Genomic DNA, 22948 nt, shown 5'->3' with positions numbered 1-22948 from the left:
TAATTGATTTGAACTCCTACTGTAAGTACATTTACCAAAGTACAATACTTCAGTACAATTTTGATTAAAATAATTTTAGCATATTACATTATAATTCTCCTTGCAGTATAATTCACTCACACTTCTAATGATAATATAGATATAATTAACAAATAAACAATGATGTATTCGTTATAAATTAAATTACCCAGTGGTATAAACAGTAATTAAATAAGTGCCACCTTTAGCAGCTAAATCATTAACTTGATAGACACATTAATTCATCACTAATTACAATTCAGATATACAATTTAAACAGACTTAAAATTGACCATTGTGCTTTAATTTAGAGTAAATTAAAAAAGCCCAACAATCCAATACAAATAGGTGTCTTATTTGGCCAGGGTAGTAACAGTTTTTGTAAAAAATCAATCCATAACACATCAGTAACAAAAACGTGTGTCACCTAACTAGTATTTGAATACTTTTAGCATCATTTTCTAATCAGAGGAAGTTAGAATAAAAAGTTGTTGAAAATAACATTAGCGCCGTGTTATTTAATTTATTGTCCTTAGAGGTGGGGTATGTAATTTTGGAGAAATTTGAATTTGAAACTACGCAGCCGAAAAAAATCTGCCTCTTCCTTCAGACTTGCTTATGTATGAATTGGTACTTTCCTTAGCTTGACGTCACATTATTTCCGACACACACATACAAGGAAAGACAACACTTCTCGTCACACCGGAAAATATTGACAACCACACTAAACAACCACTCCGGTTGTCCCTAAAAGTATGGAAGACTGCGCGATTTGCTTGGACACAGTTCATGAGAGGAAAACGTTAAAGTGCTCTCACTCTTTTTGCACTGCTTGTATCGACTCGGTTTTTAAGTTGAAGCCTGCTTGTCCGATATGCAATACCTACTACGGAGAGTACACGGGGAACCAGCCGGAGGGCAGCATGACGGACATGCGCAGCTGTCAGCGCCTGCCCGGCTTCGAGCACTGCGGATCTATCGTCATACAGTACACTTTCCCAGCGGGGACACAAGGGGTAAGACTGACACTAAGCTACAAGCTACCAGAGGAGGCTACATATCAACACAACAGAGCTCTTGTTTGTTTGACTTCATCAGCAGTTTGTGATTGTACATATGTCCACTAGATGGCGCTGTTGTTTGTTATTGATAACAAGTACACAGCATGCCTGTTTTTTTTTTTTCTTATTGTTTAACAAACAATTTTTTAATTATAACAAAAGTCTAACGATAATGTGATACAGTAGACGAAGGTAGACATATGACAAAGTATAAAAAGGTAATCTAGTTCCATGAAGATACAATAAAAGTGAAACAAAAATAACATGTATAAGTACTAAAGAGACTTCTAAAATGTTATTAATATAGTTTTGTCTGCTTTGCTGTATTCCTTTTAAATGTAATATCAAATGGTAATTTATGCAAAAACGTTATTGTAACAATGTTTTAGTTGGCTGAAGTAAAAATATAGATTTTGGAGCTGAAAGTTGCTAAACATAAAATGCCAGGTGACCTTGCAGTGATTGCAGTATTACACTCATGCTAGGAACCAGGAATACTTTCTCTATAAAATGTTATTTTAAAAATACAGTCCTTCCCAGTTAAATAGCTGTTTCACAAGGTGTCACACACATTATTCACCAAAAAATAAATAAAAATAATTTTCAGGTTTGGGTGTAATCACAAGTTAGACACAGTTGTCAATCATCTTTGTAATATATATGCTTGCTCTTGTTTACCTTATTACAGCCTGAACATCCAAACCCCGGGAAGAGGTACGGCAGCACGTCTCGTACGGCCTTCCTGCCAGACAGCGAGGAAGGGGAGAAAGTCCTGAAGCTGCTGAGGAAGGCCTTCGACAGGAGACTCGTCTTCACCGTTGGTCGATCCGTCACCACAGGCCTCAACAACGTCATCACCTGGAACGACATTCATCATAAGACCAACATAGATGGTGGTCCACAAAGGTATGCACATCATTACAGTAAAGTTATCCATTGTTGTCAACCGTACAGTAAGTGTACAGAAATCTCTCTTGTTGGCACATGGGGGAAAAAGTAATGTATGTAATATAAATTAGAGGTGCTTCTACTTTACTTCTATTCTATTAAATCCAACAGGGAAATAGTTGACTTATTAGTCCACACATGGGCGTAATTTCCACTGGGGACAGGGGGGACATGTCCTCCCCACTTTTCAAAATCCTATTTGTGTCCCCCCCACTTTTTAAATGTGTTTATTATTATTTTTTTACGCAAGCGGTCCTCGTCACGGAGGAGCGTCTTTGTGTGTGTGGCCCACGAGCGCATCTTGTGAGAGAGAGATTAGAACGCGATCTGTACTTAGTTCATCAGAACTAAAGAGTTCTGATGAACTAAGTTCTGATTAACCTTTGTGGGAAAAGTACTGCGGTGTGAAAGCGCAACAATAAGGAGAGGGAGAGTCCTCTCCTGTGGGACTGAGAGAGATAACGTCAGCTCAGGGAGGTAAAGGACTCTGAGTGATTAGATTGTAAACTTTAGTCTAAGTTAGCTCAGTGGGTCTCAAACGGTTTGGTCATATATGTAAACAAATATTTCCATCTATGTAATATTAGTTGTATATAAAATAAGTTAAGAAATCCTTCCAATGTGTACTATAGGTCAGTACAAAAATAAAAAACACAGTTTGAAAGGGGAGTCATTAGTCAAATATGCATAAATAAAAAGAAAGAATGCAGTAAGATAAAGATAGGAGAGAGGAGTTTATCAATGATTTGTTATTGATTGTGAGCATATTCTAATGGTTTTTTGATTATTGAAATATATACAGTTCTGTTTCATATGAGTGTTGAGAGCTGTATCCATAAATATCTTAATGTTGCCCTCAAAGTGCACCAGATTGATGCATTAAACTTCAATTTCAAGAAAAAAATCTTCCCGGGGTGCGTGCCCCCAGACCCCCCTAGATGTGAGGTCATCACAAATAAAACAGACTCACATGGATAGGATACTAGATAAGTGTGCACAGTCATTATATACACTACACATTTTTCTTGGATTTGTATATAGTCCCTAATATATTTGTAGAAAGGCAGGAAATGGAATTAAATTGAGAACATTTTTCATTGCGGAGGACCCCCTGTTTTGTGTGTCCCCCACTTCTCAAACCAAAGTTACATCCTTGCACGCACACACACACACACACACACACACACACACACACACACACACACACACACACACACACACACACACACACACACACACACACACACACACACACACACACACACACACACACACACACACTCACTCACTCACAGCCTCGCCGCCATTTCTCTGAGAAATCCGCGGAGCAGCAGCTGCCTGAGAAAATATTGAGTGTGTGTGTGTAACGTGTGTGTGTAATGGCTCCGCGGACGTAATGTAACGGCTCCGCGTATTGGTCCATTTGGACAAATTGGTCCATTGGGTCGTCGTTACGTCACTTGGTTCCCGGAAGAAACAAATGGAAAAAGAAAAATCTCCAACGAGGCGTTTTGGGTCAGCATAGACAGGTCTTTTCTGTGGTAGAGTTTTACTACTACTAATTTACTACTTTGAGGGTTTTTGACTCTGCAGACCGTTTACATGCATAAAAGGCTATCACACAAGGGGACAGGTAATAACCGGAAAAACATTACATGGGACCTTTAAAGCTTCTTGTTTTCACTACTCCCTGTAAGAAAGCTTTATCAGTTTCCCCTTTCAGCCTATTTCCAAAAGGCATCAGCAACACATGTTCACTTCCTGTTTGGCTCCCTGTGCCTGCATGTGGCCAAAGGAAGCTGAACTCAAATGGAGGCTATTTTGGAGAATGGTCTGTTGTACTTCAATATCTTTCCTGCTAGTTTTTCATGGCCTCCGCTGCCATCTCTTCCTCTCTCCTCTTTCCCCACACTCAAAGCTTTTCCCACCTTGAGCTGACTGTGCGACAACCATTTTCTGTGAAAGCTGCTTTAATGAAGAGCAAGGGGAATTAGGTGGTCATCTATTTAGTGTGAAGTAATGCTTGAAAACCCATTTATTCGAGTTCACCCATTAGCAATCATGTCTCCCCTGCCACAAAGCGCCAGGCGTGTCACTCTGCCCACTTGTTGTCACAGCTGTGACAGTGAGACAACAAACACAAAGGTGTCTTTAGCTTTCACAAACCATCAGACCCTCCCACAGTGCTTTCAAACGCCATAATGGCAGTAATAATGATTATAGGCTTGATTTATAAAGGCACTAATCACATTGTCTTCTAAATCTTTTAGTAAACCGTTTCCATTGTCTAATGAACCATGTTTCACAAAGAAGAGCAAATGCCCTGTTTCTGTTTCCAAATTACTGGCAGAGTACCCTGCCTTCCGGAGGCTTATTTATATTTACTTGTGTGTGTGAAGTGTTGACCATTTGACCTCCTAAGGGTAGAGTTTAAACCCTCTAAACACCAGAACCTGTTAGTCTGTCCATTTAAAAACCTGTGAAACCAGGTCAGAACTTGCTTTCGGCTATTTGATATAAACTAAAATGTGTAAGTCATGTCAAATAAATAAAATGTCAAAGTCCTTTTTTATGTGTACAGATTTAGTAGTTGATGCTATCCATGGATTGACACTATGTAAAGAATATTGAGTGTATACTGTATATGAGCAGTAGTGTGGTGTGTTGTTGGCAAGTAAAAAAAAAACAATCCATTAGATGGCTTCTCTACAACTCCCCCCAACGAACCACTGAAGTGACTGACTCTACTTCCTCCTGGCCTTGAGTAGGACGGCAGATTTACTCTACATTCTTTCATCCTTACACGAAAACTCAAAATTAAAGGTGACCTATTATGCAACATCCACTTTTTCATGTCTTTATACATAAATATGTCCCCTCTGTGTAAAAAGATTATGAAAGTTTCAGGAAAAAATATTCTCTCTTTTTGTCCTGACATTTACATAAAAACCTGAAAATGAGCTCATCAGATTTTGGCCACTTTGTGCAACCATTAGCCAATAACCAACCAAGGTAACACCCGCCCACCTTATCACCTGAATCCCCCCTTAGCCTGTTAAGCCCGAGAGCCCCCGGTAGAGGGGGCTGCTGGGTTTTCTTTCACAAAACTGTATCTAAGGGCTTCTTAAAAACCTATTAATCTTTCATACTAGATTAACGGGAAGAAACTCAGCTAACTGACAGTACGAACCATTTTTACCAAAACAAAACGCATGTTTCATAAGAAGCGTCTAAATGACCCCTGAGGGAAAAAATGCTAACGCACTTAGCACAGAACTCAAGGTAAAAATACCCTTATTACTCATCGTAACTGCACATACAAGATATCCGATTAAAGCTGAGATTCCACAGATTATCTAGGTATAGTATCATAACTGAGCGATCATAACTCGCGACAGGGGAAGCAAACACAGACATCACAACACGTAGCATTACGGAGCAAACACAGGAGATCGTCTCACCTTAGCTGTTATTCTTATCAAAAGTCGTGTTCAATGACATTAAAACGATAAAAACGCAGCTGAAGGTTAATCCATATATTAATCCAATGTGTATGTGACTTTGAAAAAAATATTGATAATCCATAATTAAATTTGTATATAAAGATCGGAGATTTAATATTAGCTGCTAATGGTAGCTAGAGTGTATCGCAGCTTCCGGGTCCGGGGCATTCTGGCTGCGCAGCACTCATTCACCAATGGGTAATGTTTAGATGGATTTTAGGAACCTCCCCTCTATTCTATTGGCTCTAACGGTTAAAAAGAGATGTCAATCATCAAAATCGAACGAGCAGGGCCAGAGATATGGAAAATGCACCCGAATGATCCCAGAAGTGTTTTTTTCTTCTAAATCTCTCTAAAAAGGTCACATTTCATTTGTTTTGCATCAATCTTCATACAGGGTATCATATGTTATAGTTTGGATTCCTAAAGCTTTTAGTCTACTATCCCATCATTGAAGGGTGGTTTTCACTATAAATAATTTCTTTTTTTGGACGGACACTATCATTTACATTTTTTTACTGTGTTCAATCTGAATTCACTTTAAAATAAAAACATCTATATTTATTCTGACACTTCTACATCCAACTCACAGATGTAACCTTGCTTTGAGAAAAAAGATTATTAATTTCCCCCTTTTAGAAGTGAAGATGGTCATTTGTTCTGGGAATGTCATTTTCGAGCCTGAGACCTGAAAAACAGGCTCAGGGGTTAAAGTCATGTCAAATAAATATTTGATGCTTTGATGAGGATCAAAATCCTTTTTTATGTGTACAGATTTAGTAGTTGATGCTATCCATGGACTGACACTATGTAAAGAATATTGAGTGGTATATACTGTATATGAGCATTAGTGTGGTGTGTTGTTGGCAAGTTAAAAAAAAACAATCCATTAGATGGCTTCTCTNATTTGTTATTGCTTGTGAGCATATTCTAATGGCTTTTTGATTATTGAAATATATACAGTTCTGTTTCATATGAGTGTTGAGAGCTGTATCCATGCTTTTAACTTCAATTTAAAAAAAAAATCTTCCCGGGTGCATGCCCCCAGAGGATGTGAGGTCATCACAAATAAGACAGGTTCACATGGATAGGATACTAGATAAGTGTGCACACTCATTATATATACTACACATTTTTCTTGGATTTATTAAGGCAGGAAATGGAATTAAATTGAGAAAATGTTTATTTGCGGAGGACCCCCTGTTTTGTGTCCCCCCCACTTCTCAAACCAAAGTTACACCCTTGACTCCACATTTTTGGACTGCTTAAGCTACCTTTCAGATTCAGAAGCAATTTAAATCCCTGTTCGGTCCGAAGAAAACTATACAATATATATTTTGCATTTATATTTTTATTCAAACTCATAGACAGATTAGCCTGCTGGGAAAGGTGAGGAATTGGTTATAGACACAACTATTTAATACATTAAAAAAGCTGATCTGAAGATGGCTCTATATATTTAAGTGGAGAGATCAACAAAGTAAAACAACAAAGGTAACATGTCTAGCAAATTTGACATTTGGTGGGATAAGTTGTATAACCCTATGTTGCAAAGCCTTTTCAAGATACATTTCAATGGATACATTAAAAATCCAGGTTCAGTAAGCTTAAGGTACAGTCTTTATCCTGAGATTTACTTACTGCAGCTTGTCTTTTTCCATTGCAGTTTTGGATATCCAGATCCAGATTATTTGTCCAGAGTTCAAGAGGAGCTTTGTCTTAAAGGAGTCACACCGGATGATTGATGAGTAAAGACAATGAGAAGACATCCTTCAAATTAACTTGACTCTTTGTATTGTTACAAAGTCTCTGATTTTAAGTTCAAGGCTTGTGCAGAACTCCCTGAGGGATGGAGATGAATGCCGCTTAACTTTTTACTCTATGAAGTCGATACATGGAACTATTATCTTGAGAAATGAAGGTTAGTGGCTGTCTATGCAAATAAACCCTATAACCACAACCTGTACAGTATGTGATCCAACAAAACAAAGATTACAGTTAAGTGAAAGGGGTTGTACCAATCATCAGATTTTGTTATTCCTAATATCTTTAGAAACCTGGATCACAGGTCTGGACATTGGACATAGATCACGTGGTACAATTACTTACCTAGCAAACTGATAGTTAAAGCTTGCTAGAGAAATAAGATGATAATGTATTTGGTATCGTCAACTTTTTTTATGTTTAAATGCTGATATGATATTCACTTATGCCGTGGCTTAACATAACCCCCAACAAATGCACTATTTACTAGCTGTTTGAGGACACAATTTAGCAGTTTACAAAAAACATATTTCTCCTATCTTTGGTACAGTTTAAAACATGTCAGGCAGGAAAGTCAGAAAGTATTGATGGGTAAACGTATGCCTTATTGCTTTTGGCAGGGTATTTTGGCATTATTTTAAGACGCTTTTAGAATATCCCCAGTCTTATCCTATAGCACCTCTAATACCATAATAACACATTTTGTGCTGACTACATCAGTCAATGCACTAGTGTCAAACAAGAGTATATGGAGTCCAGAACTGTCTTTAAATCTCAAAACATTTGTGATTTTTCCTCTGAATTCCTGCCTTTTGCCTGTGGATACACTAGAGGGCGATGCTCTCCTTTTTAGAAAGAAATGTTATGTGGAGTCTGCTTCGTATGCAGCTGTATCATCATCACAAACCCTCAGCCCTGCAGCACCTCCCAAACCTCATAGCCCAAAGTCAGTCAGATAGCCGAGCATCTGCTATAGATGATGAGTCATGTGTTTCTATGGGGCTCGGGGCAGTTTTAGCAGCAACGTATTCACAGTGTGACGGAGAGAACTGCTATCACCTTTTGTTTGACCACATTGAACTGATCCGCTCCTCATCTCAGTCAGGTGCTTAATGGTTAAAGCTGAGTTGTGGTAGTTACATGCACAGACACACACATTCAATTTAAGAAATCATGGTGATGATAAAACAATTAAATGCTCATCTATTGTTGATTTAAGTGGTACATTTGTAACAAGTGCCCTACCCATCACAAGCACAAAAACACCTGAAAACATTGTAATCAGAGGAGCTATATATCTCTTCATGCAGGAACACTGGACACACAATCTATGATTTTTTTTGGGCATGCATTAAACCGAGTTACAACTGAATCTGAAACATTTCCAGCTGATCATCTTAGTGGCAGTAGCATGGAGTTATGTGATGAGGAAACGGCTTTAACCCATATTTCAGTATCAGGAAGAGTGCACATGTGACAGGCTTACAGTAACTGGGCTCTGGTGTTGAGCGGCTGGGGGCGTTCCTGTGGCCTCGGATCTCAGGGCATCTGCTGCCCTCACAGAGCAGACCAGAACCCATCTGGTCAAACGTACCACCCCCCCTCGCCTTTTCTCCCACAATTCATCAGTCATCCATTTGTCCTCAGCTTTTCATCTCTTGTCCTCTTATCAGGTTTCCATTAACTGTATGTTTTTTTTAATCTGCTAATCATTTTCCTTTTTTCTTTCCTTCGTTTTATGTGAAAAAACACATTCCTTACTGCATTCTTTAGTTTTGTTGTTGTCTATTATAATGTATATATTCTATGACTGTGTGATTGATATGCCTTTAACATGAGACTGGCTTACAGTGACAGTTTGAGCTTTCTAAATAGTGGAGCAGATTGTGACATCAAAAGAAAAATGGAGCACTGAACCAAATATACAGAGAAACACTGTAGGAAATGTAAGCTACATTTGAATATAAGATAGAAAGCTTAAGATGGGTTCCAGAAGAACACATCATACCATCTGACTGTATTTCTTTAGGCATTATTGTTCAAATGCAAATTATATGACTTAAAATAAAATGGCATGGTATCAGTATTTTGTCCGCACTTTTAAATTGGGCTATCTTTCGCAAAAATGTATACTTGAATTGAATGACTCTTTGCCCTTCTCTGCAGGTATTTCCCGTTCCTGTCATTGTCCATCTGGACATCTGGTATTAGGGACAAGGAATTACAGAAATGTTACCAGAGATATAAATATGTATCAATGATTATGCAGAGCAATGATGTGGGCGGATTATACTTGCATCAATGCAAATGGCCAGTGACAAGCCTCCACTACGAAATGGATTGATGACAGAGTGAAAACAAGCTCTCAGGGTATGGATTAAGACCGATACATCTGTAACTGCTTACATTCATTTCCATCAAACGTGGCTCTGCTCTGTTGTGGCAGGAGGACTTGAATATCCTCCCTCTCAGGCGCTGAAATTAGCACCATGGCTTTGGTGATTTTTGGTTTCTAGGTGTGAGTAGACAGCTCATGAACAGGCTCCCAAGAAACACACAGACGTGCACACACATCAGAGCAGCGATGGGCGATGTTTCCTGTGCTAGAGATGATAAGAAAACCATTATGTAACAATGCAGAGCTGTTGTTCTCGCCCCCTCTCCCCACTGTGCTCCTTAATTAGAGTGTCTCTGGCTGTGGGGAGAACCCTGGCACTGCGCCTGCCTCCTCTTCCTCTGGTGCCCATAATACTCAATCACAGACATACCTGTCTATCTGGGTGCAGATTGCATGTATCTCCCTTCACAAGTCACTCCTGTACACGCCCTACATATTCATGCCTTTGAAGTTCCTTTTTTACTTTAACCTAGTTTCCTCTTTCACTTCCAACGTTGACAGAGAAAAAGATCCTCCGTCTTTCTTGAATTTTGAAGTGTCTTTATCCAAATCACGAAGGACAAACGAGGATATATCAGGCAGTGTTTGTATGTTAGGTAAATGGACAGGAGGAGGCTGAGGAGGCATCTGTCTCCATACACAGTCTTCATGTGACAGTATGTCAGCCCACACTGCTGACATGCTCATTCACTGAGCCTAAGGTTGTTTGCTTAAGAACAGCAAAGTGAAGGTGGGTGTGTAGGTGCTTCCATGGCTTTTGTCTGTGTGCCCTTGACTGCATCTGTGCATACAGTATGTACGAATATGCACTAGTGATTACTTATGTGTGTGTTTATTGAGGCAATTTCTCACATTCTGTTCTCTGATTCATAGCCGCGGCTACACAGCTTTTTGTCTGCCTGATTTAGCAGAACAGACCCCTCTGCTTTTCTTAGCAATGCTGACAGATTTACTGACTTACCTCACAGACAGGACACAACAGCCGAGCTGGCAACTATAAGGATCTTTGGCTTGGTTGTCAGCGTCACAGATTGAAGGCTCTGCTCAAGCTGTTCTTCATTAGCAACAGCCGGGGTTCTCCCCAATAAGAGAATAGCAGGTCTATTATCTATCTGAGAGAGATTGAAATGTCCAGTAATTAGCTCTTTAAAATTAAACATAGGAATGGTATACAGTTATGTATAAAAGTGTCTCGAGTCATATCACAAATGTACACAATACCCAACCTGACATCTCAATCGTGTAAAACTGTAAAAACAGGCTGTGCATCGACATGAAAACATTCAATACAAGCTGAACAAAACCAACTACAAATACGGTCCAGAAAATATTTTCTGGGTGCATCTAGTGCCGCCAAACTTCTTTTGTTGTCTTTCCTGTCTGCATCCTCAGCCTTGGCCATCCACTCTCAGACTGACTTGTGTAAGAGCAATTAGCTGTGGCTGTCATGGCAACTAGCATGACCTTTGTCACTTTAAAAACGAAAAATCTCAACCAAGGCCCCTCTTTCTTCTGAAGAGCTGCAACATGTATGGAGCTTTTTACACATTCATGGACTTTTTTTCTTTATATTACAAAAAAGCATACTGAGGCAGGCAGAAATCGTTGCAGTTGGACACTGCACCCATGTCTTCACAGATGATCTGTTTGTTAAGTGATAGTCGTTTTAATCACGTTTATTGCAGCCTGGTACATTCAGTATAAGGAGATGGTTCCGGAAATGTTCTGTGATTTCAACAAAGGTTTATTTTATATTCCCATATAGTTAAAGAGCAAGACATCAATATGAAACAAAACAAAAGACATGATAAGATCTCAAGACAAATTTAAAAAAGGCTCACCATCTTTAGGAAATAAGCACCTATTGACATGAGCTAAGGAACTAAGTGAATGAACGCAGTGGTTCTCAACTGGTCAGGCCTCGGGACCCACTTTTTCCTTTGTCAATACATCGCGACCCAAATTTTTAACCACTCAAATCTATTCAACAAAAAATCGTGCTGTAATATACGCTTTTCAGCATACAATATTAATTAAAGTGAAGTACAGTGCATATATCTCTTCACAGAACCAAAAATGCTTTTAAAAAAGGTTGAATGAGATGATGGAATCAAAGCTGAACTGTATTATGAAAAGGCACACATTCTGAAAACCCAACCCCAGCAGGGGGTCTAGGGGGATTTTTTGAAATACTAACATATAAACTAAGCATTCTGGTACACTCCGAGAAGAACATAAATACATCTATTACTACCCGACATATTAATAATATTTTATGCCATTGTTTGTTTTTCACTTTGTTCTGACAGCTGCACTTGCTGCTCCACACAGAGAGAAGAGCAAAGAGGAGATACTCTACATTGTGGGTAGGGTAGATAGCCCCCATTGTTCTGTGACCTGTCAATCATCAAACCGGGGGTCATATCTGAAGTTGTACCCATGGATTTCTTTATACATCCATGGGTAGTCCTACCGTAGTTATTCTCCGTGGGGACTTCCGGCAACAATCTTGATTCTGATAGGCCAGAAGACTTGAAAAAACATCAGCAAACATGTTTTATTGAGAAAATTATCAATACGTGACAGTAAGTTTTCAACACTGTTTATGGTACTTCCAGTCCAACGCCTACTGCATGCACAGTGTTAGAAAATTGAGCCTTCAATATAAAAGTTTGACTTTTTTCCCAAAAAAAAAAAAAGATATATTATTTTTCAAGTTTTTTTTTCCTTCACTCACACATCTGCGACATACTCGAAACGGGTCGGTGACCCACTTTTGGGTCGCGACCCACCAGTTGAGAACCACTGAGAATAGTAAAAACTCCTCTAACCAGAAGTGCCGCGCAACAGGGGGGAAAAGAGGGAGTACAGTTGGTAGGGACACACCAAGCTGACACCAAAGAACTGACACAGACGGACGGACCCGACTGTATGGGCTCAGAACTGTCTCATAATACACACATGCACACAGAAGGATTCACACTTGTGTTTTTCAATGCACACACAAATGTGTTCCGTTGTAAATAAAATCCAAATACAGAAACAAGTTTTACATTATGTATTTTTGATCCTCACATATTTGTTTTCCGTTTAAATCCCCTGAACCTGCAAACACAAACCGCTTTCTGTGCATGGATCGCTGTGCATTCGTGTGTGGGTTTTTTGAGACTCCCCTGACGGTCAGCCGATTCGTACTTGTAATTTGTTCTATCTATAGCCAATCAGATGTCTCCTTCATTCTAAGCCAATCACATGAGCGCGCCCCCACGAGGGTATGATTTATTGCGTTCATGACGTAGCGCATCATGGACGCATTTTGCGCTGTCCGGTCAGCTCGCTAAACAGAGGGCGGAGCATCAGGTGATCATGCAGGGCTGCGTGTCTCCATCAGACTCAGCAGCTGATCTCTCTCTCGCCTCCGGTTATAGCCTACTTCACTCGCGTTTACGTCGATATCGATCAGATCCAGCTCTCCGGATCGGCCTTTATAGAGAGCACCAATCAAACTATTAAGAGTGAATATCGGCCGATAATGACCGGCGGGGCTCCCCCCATTGACAGTTCACTGTCTAGCACTGTCTTCGTAGTGCACTGATCGATTAGGCTAAGCTAACCTGTAGCTGCTCCCTCCACACTCACAACAACTTCATACAGACATAAATAAAGCAGCTGTATTCGCCATACAGGAAACACACATCTAAAACGGTTTTGCCTGCCGTTTTTGTGTACACACAAGCATTCATCAATGGTTCGGAAAGTGGCGCTGTGCCTTAATAATATAAAGGCTTGTATTTGCGTGAATTTCCTGTTCGGAAAGTGACAATGTACTACTGAGAGTGGTGTCCTGAGATTAGCACCTGCAGGCAGGCTCCATGGACCTGTCAGCTCCGGACAGCACAAAATGCGTACATGAAGCGCTACGTCATGAACGCAAGAAATCTACCCTTGTGGGGGCGCGCTCATGTGATTGGCTTAGAATGAAGGAGACATCTGATTGGCTATAGATAGAAACAATTACAAGTATGAATCGGCTTACCGTCAGGGGAGTCTCAAAAAACCCACACACGAATGCACAGCGATCCATGCACAGAAAGCGTTGTGTTTGCAGGTTCAGGGGATTTAAATGGAAAACAATATATATATATATGTGAGGATCAAAAAATACATATGTAAAACTTTTTTCTGTATTTGGGGANAAGTACTGAAAAGTAAAATAACGTAAAATGTGCATCCGACTGTCAATTAGCTAAAATTTAGCTAGCGACCAAACCTTTACTAGTTAGCGTTTCGACGCTAAAACAAATGAAAGAAAAAAAAAGAGAAGAATACAAGTCAGTAGTCTGTGTTAGTTGACAGACACGAGGTGTACATGTCGGTAACAATTGAAGTTAGGTCTTCACCGGTACTATCTTCCACTATCTGTCTAACAGGTTAGTGACGGTTCACGAACTTTCACGGAAGGGAAAAGGTTTACGAAGGTTACCTCGTAAAGGATCTACCAAACCACCGACGCCACTCCACGATCTCTGCCCTCATGAACATGCTGGAAGGGGGGGGGGAGGGGGATCGGCCTAATATCGGCGTAAATGTTATTTGAATGCAACCCAGCGATTTTTGTTTATAGCGTTACAGCGTTAGCGTTATAAACATCTGTTAGCGTAAGCTAAAAAGGTTTAGCGTTAAAAATGAAATTATTATGACATTATGAAACTGCCGTCAATATAAATGTCCATCAAGGCCTACAACAGTAAAGATGGTGCAGACATTGTTTGCAAATTTTATTGCATGGAAGTGTAATTATAAGTCGTTATTATTATAGAGCTGGAGATATCCTACATCACAATTTTTAGTCATCCAAGCCACACGTTGTGAGGCACAGTAAAGTGAAGATATAAGGAAGATATCCTTTTCCTTATAATCGGTTACAATTTACAGATGGCCTCTACTTCAAAAGTCTTATTTTCGAACCGGTAATTCTAACATGCTCTTGAAGACAAGAAAGTCTATTGAGGAGAAAAGGCGTGTTTAGTTATGTATTGAATGTACAATGTCTGAATCCTCTGTTATGCGCAAGAACAGACATTGAAGATCGGAGGCGGGCGGACCCCCTATAGCGCCAACTGGCACACGAGGAGGGGCCATCGGAGGATACTTAACGAGTAGATGTGCATGTTCGGGGTCTCTCTCCTCCGCTCTCGAGACCCCGAGAACACAGCTGTTCTCTCTCTGAACCATCTTCTGCCTTTAACATTACCGCGCCATTTTTAATTAAAGTACCGATTTGAACCTTTCTCAGAGACTCCATTGTCTCTTACTTTTAAAGCTTCTCTCCTGGACGCGAGAATAACGAATACCCTAATAGTATCAAACAAAATTAATTATCGTGAGAGGCCTATACATGAAACACACAGACACAAACAAATCTACAGACTTACTCCAAACTGCCAAATATATTAATTAACGCACTCTCACTCTCATATACTCTTTGACTCTATGTTGGCCTAGTAGAACAATAAGCAGCAGACTTTTACTTTGTTATAATTTCTACTGGATCTTAGATCTGCGCATGCGCAATACGGGTCGGGGATTGACCAACCGACTCTCACTGCTCTGCTGTCTGTTAACGTTGTTAAGAGTGGTGGGGGCGGGGTGGGAGCGGATCCACAGCTTGAGCAGCTGTCAACTCAACATTGTAAAGAACCAACCAAAAACGATCGCCGGTTCATCTTGTTTTTGGCGTGAGAATAGTTTGGGCAGCGTGAGCGCGTGACATTGAGAGTGAAAGCGTGTGTCACACGCCAGATGCGTGAGAGTTGGCAACCCTGTACAATATGTTCATTTGTTGTAGTTGCCAGCGATTCTCTCACTAGTTTAGCATATCAGCCCGGTTGTTGGCCCGGAAAGAACCTCGATTTTGGAGAGCCAGAAAAACTGTGAAAAAGTACCCGCTAGCCGGAACTACGCCTTGTGGAAACGCAACCAAAAACGGGCCGGCACGGCACGCTTAAACCGCGCTCCGCGCTGTAGTGGAAATGCATCATTAGATGGGGCAGTGATATCATAAACCTGTTAATGGACGCATTCAAACACTTTTTCTTTTACCAGCTGTATTCACCTTGCAGGTGCAACTATGTTGCTTTTATCCTGGATAAAGTGTTTAAGTCATGGATGTTTAAAGTTTAACGTCTTCATATTTGCCTAATTAAAGTTGACTTTTCATTCAGGAAGTATGACGCTGCGCTGTCAGTACGCTTGTCCATGTTTGTGATTGGTGGAATGCTCCAAATACCACCCCTTAGTTGTGAACCCGCACCTACTGTAACTAGATAGGGCAAAGCTGGCTTGAGTTAACGAGTTGATAACCAGCGTCGTAGGACAGTTTAGCGCCAGCTGGATTAGTTAAACCGGGTAACTCAAGCATATCCAGGTTAGGTTGAACCGGCTTCGTAGTACAGGCCTCCGGTGAGATGAAAATGAAAAAGAATAGCCGTCTGTGTGTGCCTTCTTAAATAGTTTGTTTACGTCCCTCACTTCCGTTTCACTTCTCATGCACTGATTCGCTAGTTGAACAGCCAATAAGAGTGATTTATTTGACCGACAACCTTTGGCCCAAAGGTGTCGGCACGGCTGAAAAGACACGACGGTACACACCAATCTGAGTAGGGCGACAGGACGCTCATCGTCGGCCTGACATCCATCGACGGCCAAAATCGGCCCGGTGTGTCCGGGCCTTTGAGTGATCAGGTGAACTTGATCAGGTAAACGAGGAGTGACAAGGGTGAAAACAAGATCAAATCTGTGAAGTAGGAAAGGGAAGAAAATGGAAAACAAATAAACACATCATACACTCAAGTGAATGGAAAGATATGTTCAATGGTATGGAGTGACAATTGCACATAAAATATATAAGATATTTAATGCACCTCCCATATTTGAATTTCATACCAATTCATTTACACTCGAAGACAACAGAAGTAGGCTATAATTGAATTAGTTGTTTTCCAGATGTCAAAGAAATCACAAAGAAACCGTTGTTTTATTTTAAGAATTAGGCTACGGCACAATCCTGAGAACATGCTTTTTTGCTTTACTTCGAAAATAAAATGTAAATATAAATATAGACTGAGAATAAAATGTGCTTGCACTGCTGTAGATTATATATTGCTGTGCCAAGATGTGGGCTGAAAAGCTCCTCTGCTGCATCTGAGTGCACCTGCTAACAGATATTTTGGGTCACAGAAAGATGATATTCTACCCTTGTGTGATGTAACTATTTCTTGCGATTTGGGTCGAGCATCTACGCAGAGACCTGATACTGATCCAAAGAAAATTGGGCTAAACCTACAGATATCAGACAAGCAATACCGATCTCTAACCAGTGGTTTTTAAATGTCTTAAGGTTAAATGTTTGAAGGCGGGTCAATCATTGCGGTTATAAAGTAGGCACCTTGCTTCACCTGTGGTTTGTTGATGTGCAGTGACGTCACACTTCCAGAGGGCCGAGTAGGAGATCTTACAATTAGCAAATGGAGCAGTTGCACCTTATGGCAACAAACACCTCACTCAGCAGTTTAGCAGATTAATCATAAGAGTAAACAGAAAGCTTCATCATGTCAGTTAATTATAGCATGAGCCGAGAATGTTGCATGAGTTACCCTTTCTATTTGTCCTTGTATGATACATAAATCAATGTGATCCATACAAGAAGTTTTGATATGCTAATAACCTGCTGTAGTACAGTGACACACTTTAGTCTTAACAGTAATTATGGCAATACACCCCAAACAATTAAAAAAGATCCTGAGAGCTTGTCATTTATATTTGGGGTAAAATCATTTTCCAAATTCATTAGGGTTCTGGCATATATACTGTACAACTTAAATTGATAAAAAAACTGATTTAAAGTCCCAGATTGCCCATTTAGATTCTTGATTTGTAAGATAAAAAATATTGCTTTCACATTTGACCAAACAATTGCAAAATTACTGTAGTATAATAACTCAAACACAATATATACATATTTTTTCTCCACAAGAGTTTGAACATAGAAAGCATTCTCAGTAATTAGAGAGAGATGGAGAAGAGGCAGAGTGAGCATTTAAATATAGCCAGTGTGGCATCCTGCTTCCTGTCACAAAGGTGCCTCTAAGCCTTACCCTACTACAGTCAGTATCAAAGCAGGAAGGATAGCGACTGGGGGGGAAAAATGCATATTTACTTATCAAAGGCGCCTCCCAAGCAGCTGTGAATCAGAAACCGTGGAATATGTGAGTCAAAGAGAAGAGGAAGAAGAAACAGAGGATAGAGAAGAAACAGCTTTGGGAGGGAGGACACAGACAGAGGGCGGATGAAAATCCTCCACGGGAATATCTCCGGAGCTGATGTGTTGCATAGTAACAGACTGGATTCCAGAAATCTAGACCATGCATTGAATTAAAAACTTCGGTTTTATCTCATAGTAGTTTATTTCCCACCTTTTTAAAGGTGCATTATAATGATGCGTTATCGAAAAGAGATATGAGGTAAATAAGCAAATAGGATTCAGAACTAAAACATTTGTAGTTAAATTCCCAATATGAAACTATGCAGCATTTCTCTCTTAATCCATGTTCATTGGTAACGATGCTCCACTTTGTTTTGGACACATTTGAACTCTGCCCAGTGAATCACCCCAGGAGGTCAATGCAATGTTTTATTGTCTTGTGAGGCTTTGTCTGATTTGTAATTTGCATATTTTTAGGGTCAATATATGAGAGGCGAAGTAAATATTTTGTGAAGTTAGAGCAACTGTGACAGATCCGCAGATAGTAACAAATGCCATGACCTTTTTAACTTTGGCCTGAAAATGATCAAAAATGTCTCCTTATTAGGATTCTCTCCGTTGTACACGGTAGGATTGGCTGCTCAGGTTGGCAATCATTTCCACCCAGACTCTAGCATGCAGGACATGCGTACCTAGTTCATCAATTAGCTTTAAGTTGCTTTAATGTGCTGCTGTAAAATACTGCTGCATGTCAGTGACTTTTACTGTAAATCTACACCACGCTCTCTTATATTGTGAGACACACAGTGAAACAGGACTGATACATTTTCTGTGAAAGGCACCAACCCAGCTCTACTGTTTCCTTGAAAATAAAATCCATACATAATACAGCTGCCTCCTCCTTTAGTCTATCATATAAAAAAGCCAACATGCTTTCATCGCAGATAAAACTGCTACCTGTTGTTGTCATGACAACATATCCCTGAAATGAAAATGGTTGCAGATCAGTACATGGAGTGACAGTTAAATAATTACACTGATAACAAAGCCGGGTTAGAAGAGTGACTATGTGAGCCTCTCGTATGTTCCCTCTGTTTGATCTTCACATCTTCTCTGCCGCTTGGCTCATTTCAGTTACCTGACAGCTAAGACCTCTTCCCAATGCAGTGCTTATGTAATCCGCATTGGCTCTATGCTTCAATTCCCCCTTTTGAGTATGTACATGCAAGAACATCCCTGTAGTGTGTGTATTCTCGGTGCTTTAACAGCTCCCTTGTCACTGAGGATCAATGTCATTGCTGTACTGTAGCGTTTCTCTGTATCCGACCCTCTAACACTCCAGTGTCCATATTAGCTGCAGTAGGGCATAAATGAAGCATTCCTCTCTACAAAGTCATTTTAGTAGTTAAATAGAGATGAAGTTTGGACATCAAGCTATAGAACATGTCCTCCCATCTCCTTGTTCACCCTCCCCCTCGGCCTTTCCTCACTCCTTATTTATTTCTGCCCAACCCCCCCAGGAAGGAGCAGGAGAGTTATTGCTCACTGGGAGGGCCCTCTGGTCCTGCGTCCACCCCAGACTTAGCCGAACACACACCTCACACTTCCTCGAACCATTAAAGGCACATGCTCCCGCCTGTAGCCATGGTTCCCTAAAGAGGAGTGGCGGAGACAAAAATGAGCAGAGTGCTGTCTGCAGTAGCCTCTGCATCCCTTTTGTTTCTCTGCTATCCTCCCCCCCCCCCCCCCCCCCACTGCTAATACTTCTCTCATAGCTGCAAGGACCTTAGGGATAACAGTTGCACACATGCACGCATATGCATGCACACTGATCACTGATGGAGATGTGCCCTGTTTGTAGGAATGCACTGGTCCTTTTAATGGATGCTGAGTTATAGAGCAGGTCCATCCATCTACTTATGCTGCCCGATTTTGATTCAGGACTTTGATGTAGTGATTTTGCACATGACCACTGAGTAAAAAGGCAAAATGATGGCGGTGAAACACAGCAGAGACACAATATGGTGTAATTATGGAGTAATTATCACTGCTGTGCTCTCAGTCTGCTGCATCTGACCTAATCTAGCATTTTAATCAGTATGAAGGACAAAGCATCGGACCCTGCACTGCTGCAGCTGAGGGGATGCCGCTTATGAGCGTACTGGATGTCTCTATGTTGGTTGTGCAGACACACGCAGGATGTGGCCAATTGCCAAATCCTCTGTGTGTGTGTGTGTGTTTTTTTTCTTCTTTTCGGTCAGCGGTACAGCCCAGTGCTCCTCCTCATCCTCTGGTGCTCAGAGACTTTCACATTGTGCACAGCAGAGCACGGCTTTGTGTGCGGTTGCCCAGTGATCACAAAGATGGGCATAGAGCATGTGCATATTGTGTGTGCATGATTGTTCACTTTGTTTATCTTTTGGATTGGTGCACTCAAGGGTGTAACTTTGGTTTGAGAAGTGGGGGGGACACAAAACAGGGGGTCCTCCGCAAATAAACATTTTCTCAATTTAATTCCATTTCCTGCCTTAATAAATCCAAGAAAAATGTGCAGTATATATAATGAGTGTGCACACTTATCTAGTATCCTATCCATGTGAACCTGTCTTATTTGTGATGACCTCACATCCTCTAGGGGGGTCTAGGGGCATGCACCCGGGATGATCTTTTCTTTAAATTGAAGTTAAAAGCATCAATCTGGTTCACTTTGAGGGCAACATTAAGAGATTTATGGATACAGCTCTCAACACACATATGAAACAGAACTGTATATATTTAAATAATCAAAAAACCATTAGAATATGCTAACAACCAATAACAAATCATTGATAAACTCCTCTCTCCTATCTTTATCTTACCTAGTCTGCATTCTTTCTTTTTATTTATGCACTAAAGTTTACAATCTAATCACTTTACCTCCCTGAGCTGACGTTAACTCTCTCAGTCCGACAGGAGAGGACTCTCCCTCTCCTTATTGTTGAAACAGCTACTAATCTCCGTTAGCTCCAAGCTAGCACCAAATGCTAACAACAACACCCGTAACTCTCTCTGTCTCTATCTCTTTCTTTCTATCTCTCTCTCACAAGATGCGCTCGTGCCACACACACACAGACGCTCCTCCGTGACGAGGACCGCTTGCGTAAAAAATAAATAATAAACACATTTAAAAAGTGGGGGGGACACAAATAAGATTTTGAAAAGTGGGGGGGACTTGTCCCCCCTGTCCCCCGTGGAAATTACGCCCATGGGTGCACTCACTGTATAAAATGCTGAGAATAGAGTCCCCAACATAACCTAAGAAACTAACATACTTATAAATAAACGTGGATGTTCTTTTTAATGAATAAGCACTTTTAACGTACAAATTGCCATTATATATCTGTAGGACTTTTAGTTCAAAAACCTAATGTAATATAATACCCCAGGTCATGCGCAACATACCCTTCTCTTGCATGATGAACAAGATTTATTGTACACATTTTCTTTTTCGACCAACAAATACCTGCCATTTCATGTTGACAAGATTGGGGAAATTTGCTCCACTGGCAAATAGCGAGTGAACATAAAAAAGAGGAAACACTCACACACACGATATATGTATAAGGATTAGAATAAACCGGTGATTACTCATCCAGCCCATCTGCTCAAATTGCACAAGTTATGGCACAAACACATTTCGGGCCCAAAAAAACAACAACGCAATTTCTCGATTCCTTTCAAAAACAGCATTCCGTTTCAGAGGCGCAACTTTTTCTTTCCCACTGTGGCCATGGGGAACATTAAACAATTGCTCACATTTGACTGAGCTCATTGGTGGTGCTGCCAGGGAAACACAAGGTCAAGAGAAAGCCCTAAGGGGACCGTAGGTTTAACCACAGGAGGGAGTTTAGGGTCAGGGGTCACAGAGAGAGGTGGGGGTGGTGGAGTCAGTGAGTGAGCCTGAATGACCAGAGGGAGGATCTGTTCTGATGGACAGCTTCGAATGCTGTGTGTGTGTGTGTGTGTGTGTGTGTGTGTGTGTGTGTGTGTGTGTGTGTGTGTGTGTGTGTGTGTGTGTGTGTGTGTGTGTGTGTGTGTGTGTGTGTGTGTGTGTGTGTGTGTGAGTAAAATGACGATGCAGAGGGTATGCGTAGGATGAGGATTGATTTATTTATAAAAATGTTCATCAGAAGTAATAGTGTAAAGAAACTTTTAGAATGTATAATAAATCCATAGACACTGACCTTTAACATAGAATTGTAAATATAATTGTTACTGGCAGCCTTTGCAGCCTTCAGTCCTGTGAACCTTTGCATATTCCTACAATAAAACTAATTACGCAAAAACAAAATTCATTGTTATGAAAAATCTAACAAATAAAAATGAAAAGTATTACATATCAAAAATATTTTTGCCTTTGTATACTTTGTTATTTCTGAAATGTTATTTTAACACAAGAAAGCACATTCTAAAAACCTTATTGGCAATAAGTGGATTCTGTTTTTTAATCTGATCCTGTACAGAGATAGTCAATCTAAAAGGCATATTAGCAACGTTATGATCACGTCCGCTTAAATTCTGTTAAACCCCCCCCCCTTTTCCAAGGCAAACTGGCTGAAATGGAAATGGATGGTTTGGATATTCTGGCCCTGCCCTGCACTGCGGCAGAGGCAGAGAATCTGGTGTCTGTGTGTCTCAGAGAGGGGGAGAGAGAGAGCTAACTGCAGGACTCGACACCTCATCACACCTCATCAGTAATCAAAGATTAGCATGTCTGCACAGATGTGTGTGGATGTGTTCATGCTATATTCAACAGGGCATACATGAGCACAGTTTAAAAATGTCAATGATATATATACATTTTAGGATGACGAAGTGTAAGATTAGACTCTGGGTGCACACAAACAGGAAAGAGACTGCTTTGTGTTCAGAGAGTTATGTGAGGACCCTGAACGTGATGTAAACAGTACACAACAGCACAGAGGGCTTTCCAATCAGAGCTGCTTGACTCCCT

At 40.5% G+C, this 22948-nt stretch overlaps 1 protein-coding gene across 1 annotated transcript; it reads left to right on the top strand.

Moving 5' to 3' along the window:
• The first annotated feature begins 662 nt into the window (after positions 1–662).
• Positions 663–9371, top strand: LOC104967532 (probable E3 ubiquitin-protein ligase DTX3). Its single transcript, XM_010797021.1, has 3 exons — positions 663–1034; positions 1768–1985; positions 7197–9371. The coding sequence occupies exons 1-3, from the start codon at positions 774–776 to the stop codon at positions 7273–7275; spliced, it is 558 nt and encodes a 185-aa protein (XP_010795323.1). The 5' UTR covers positions 663–773; the 3' UTR covers positions 7276–9371.
• The last annotated feature ends 13577 nt before the right edge of the window (positions 9372–22948 follow it).

Source organism: Notothenia coriiceps, unplaced genomic scaffold (assembly GCF_000735185.1).
Source record: "Notothenia coriiceps isolate Sejong01 unplaced genomic scaffold, NC01 NC01_scaffold00037435, whole genome shotgun sequence".
NCBI classification, from domain to species: Eukaryota; Metazoa; Chordata; class Actinopteri; order Perciformes; family Nototheniidae; genus Notothenia; species Notothenia coriiceps.
Note: the sequence above shows the minus strand (reverse complement) of the source record. Positions and strands in the feature narration are given on the sequence as shown.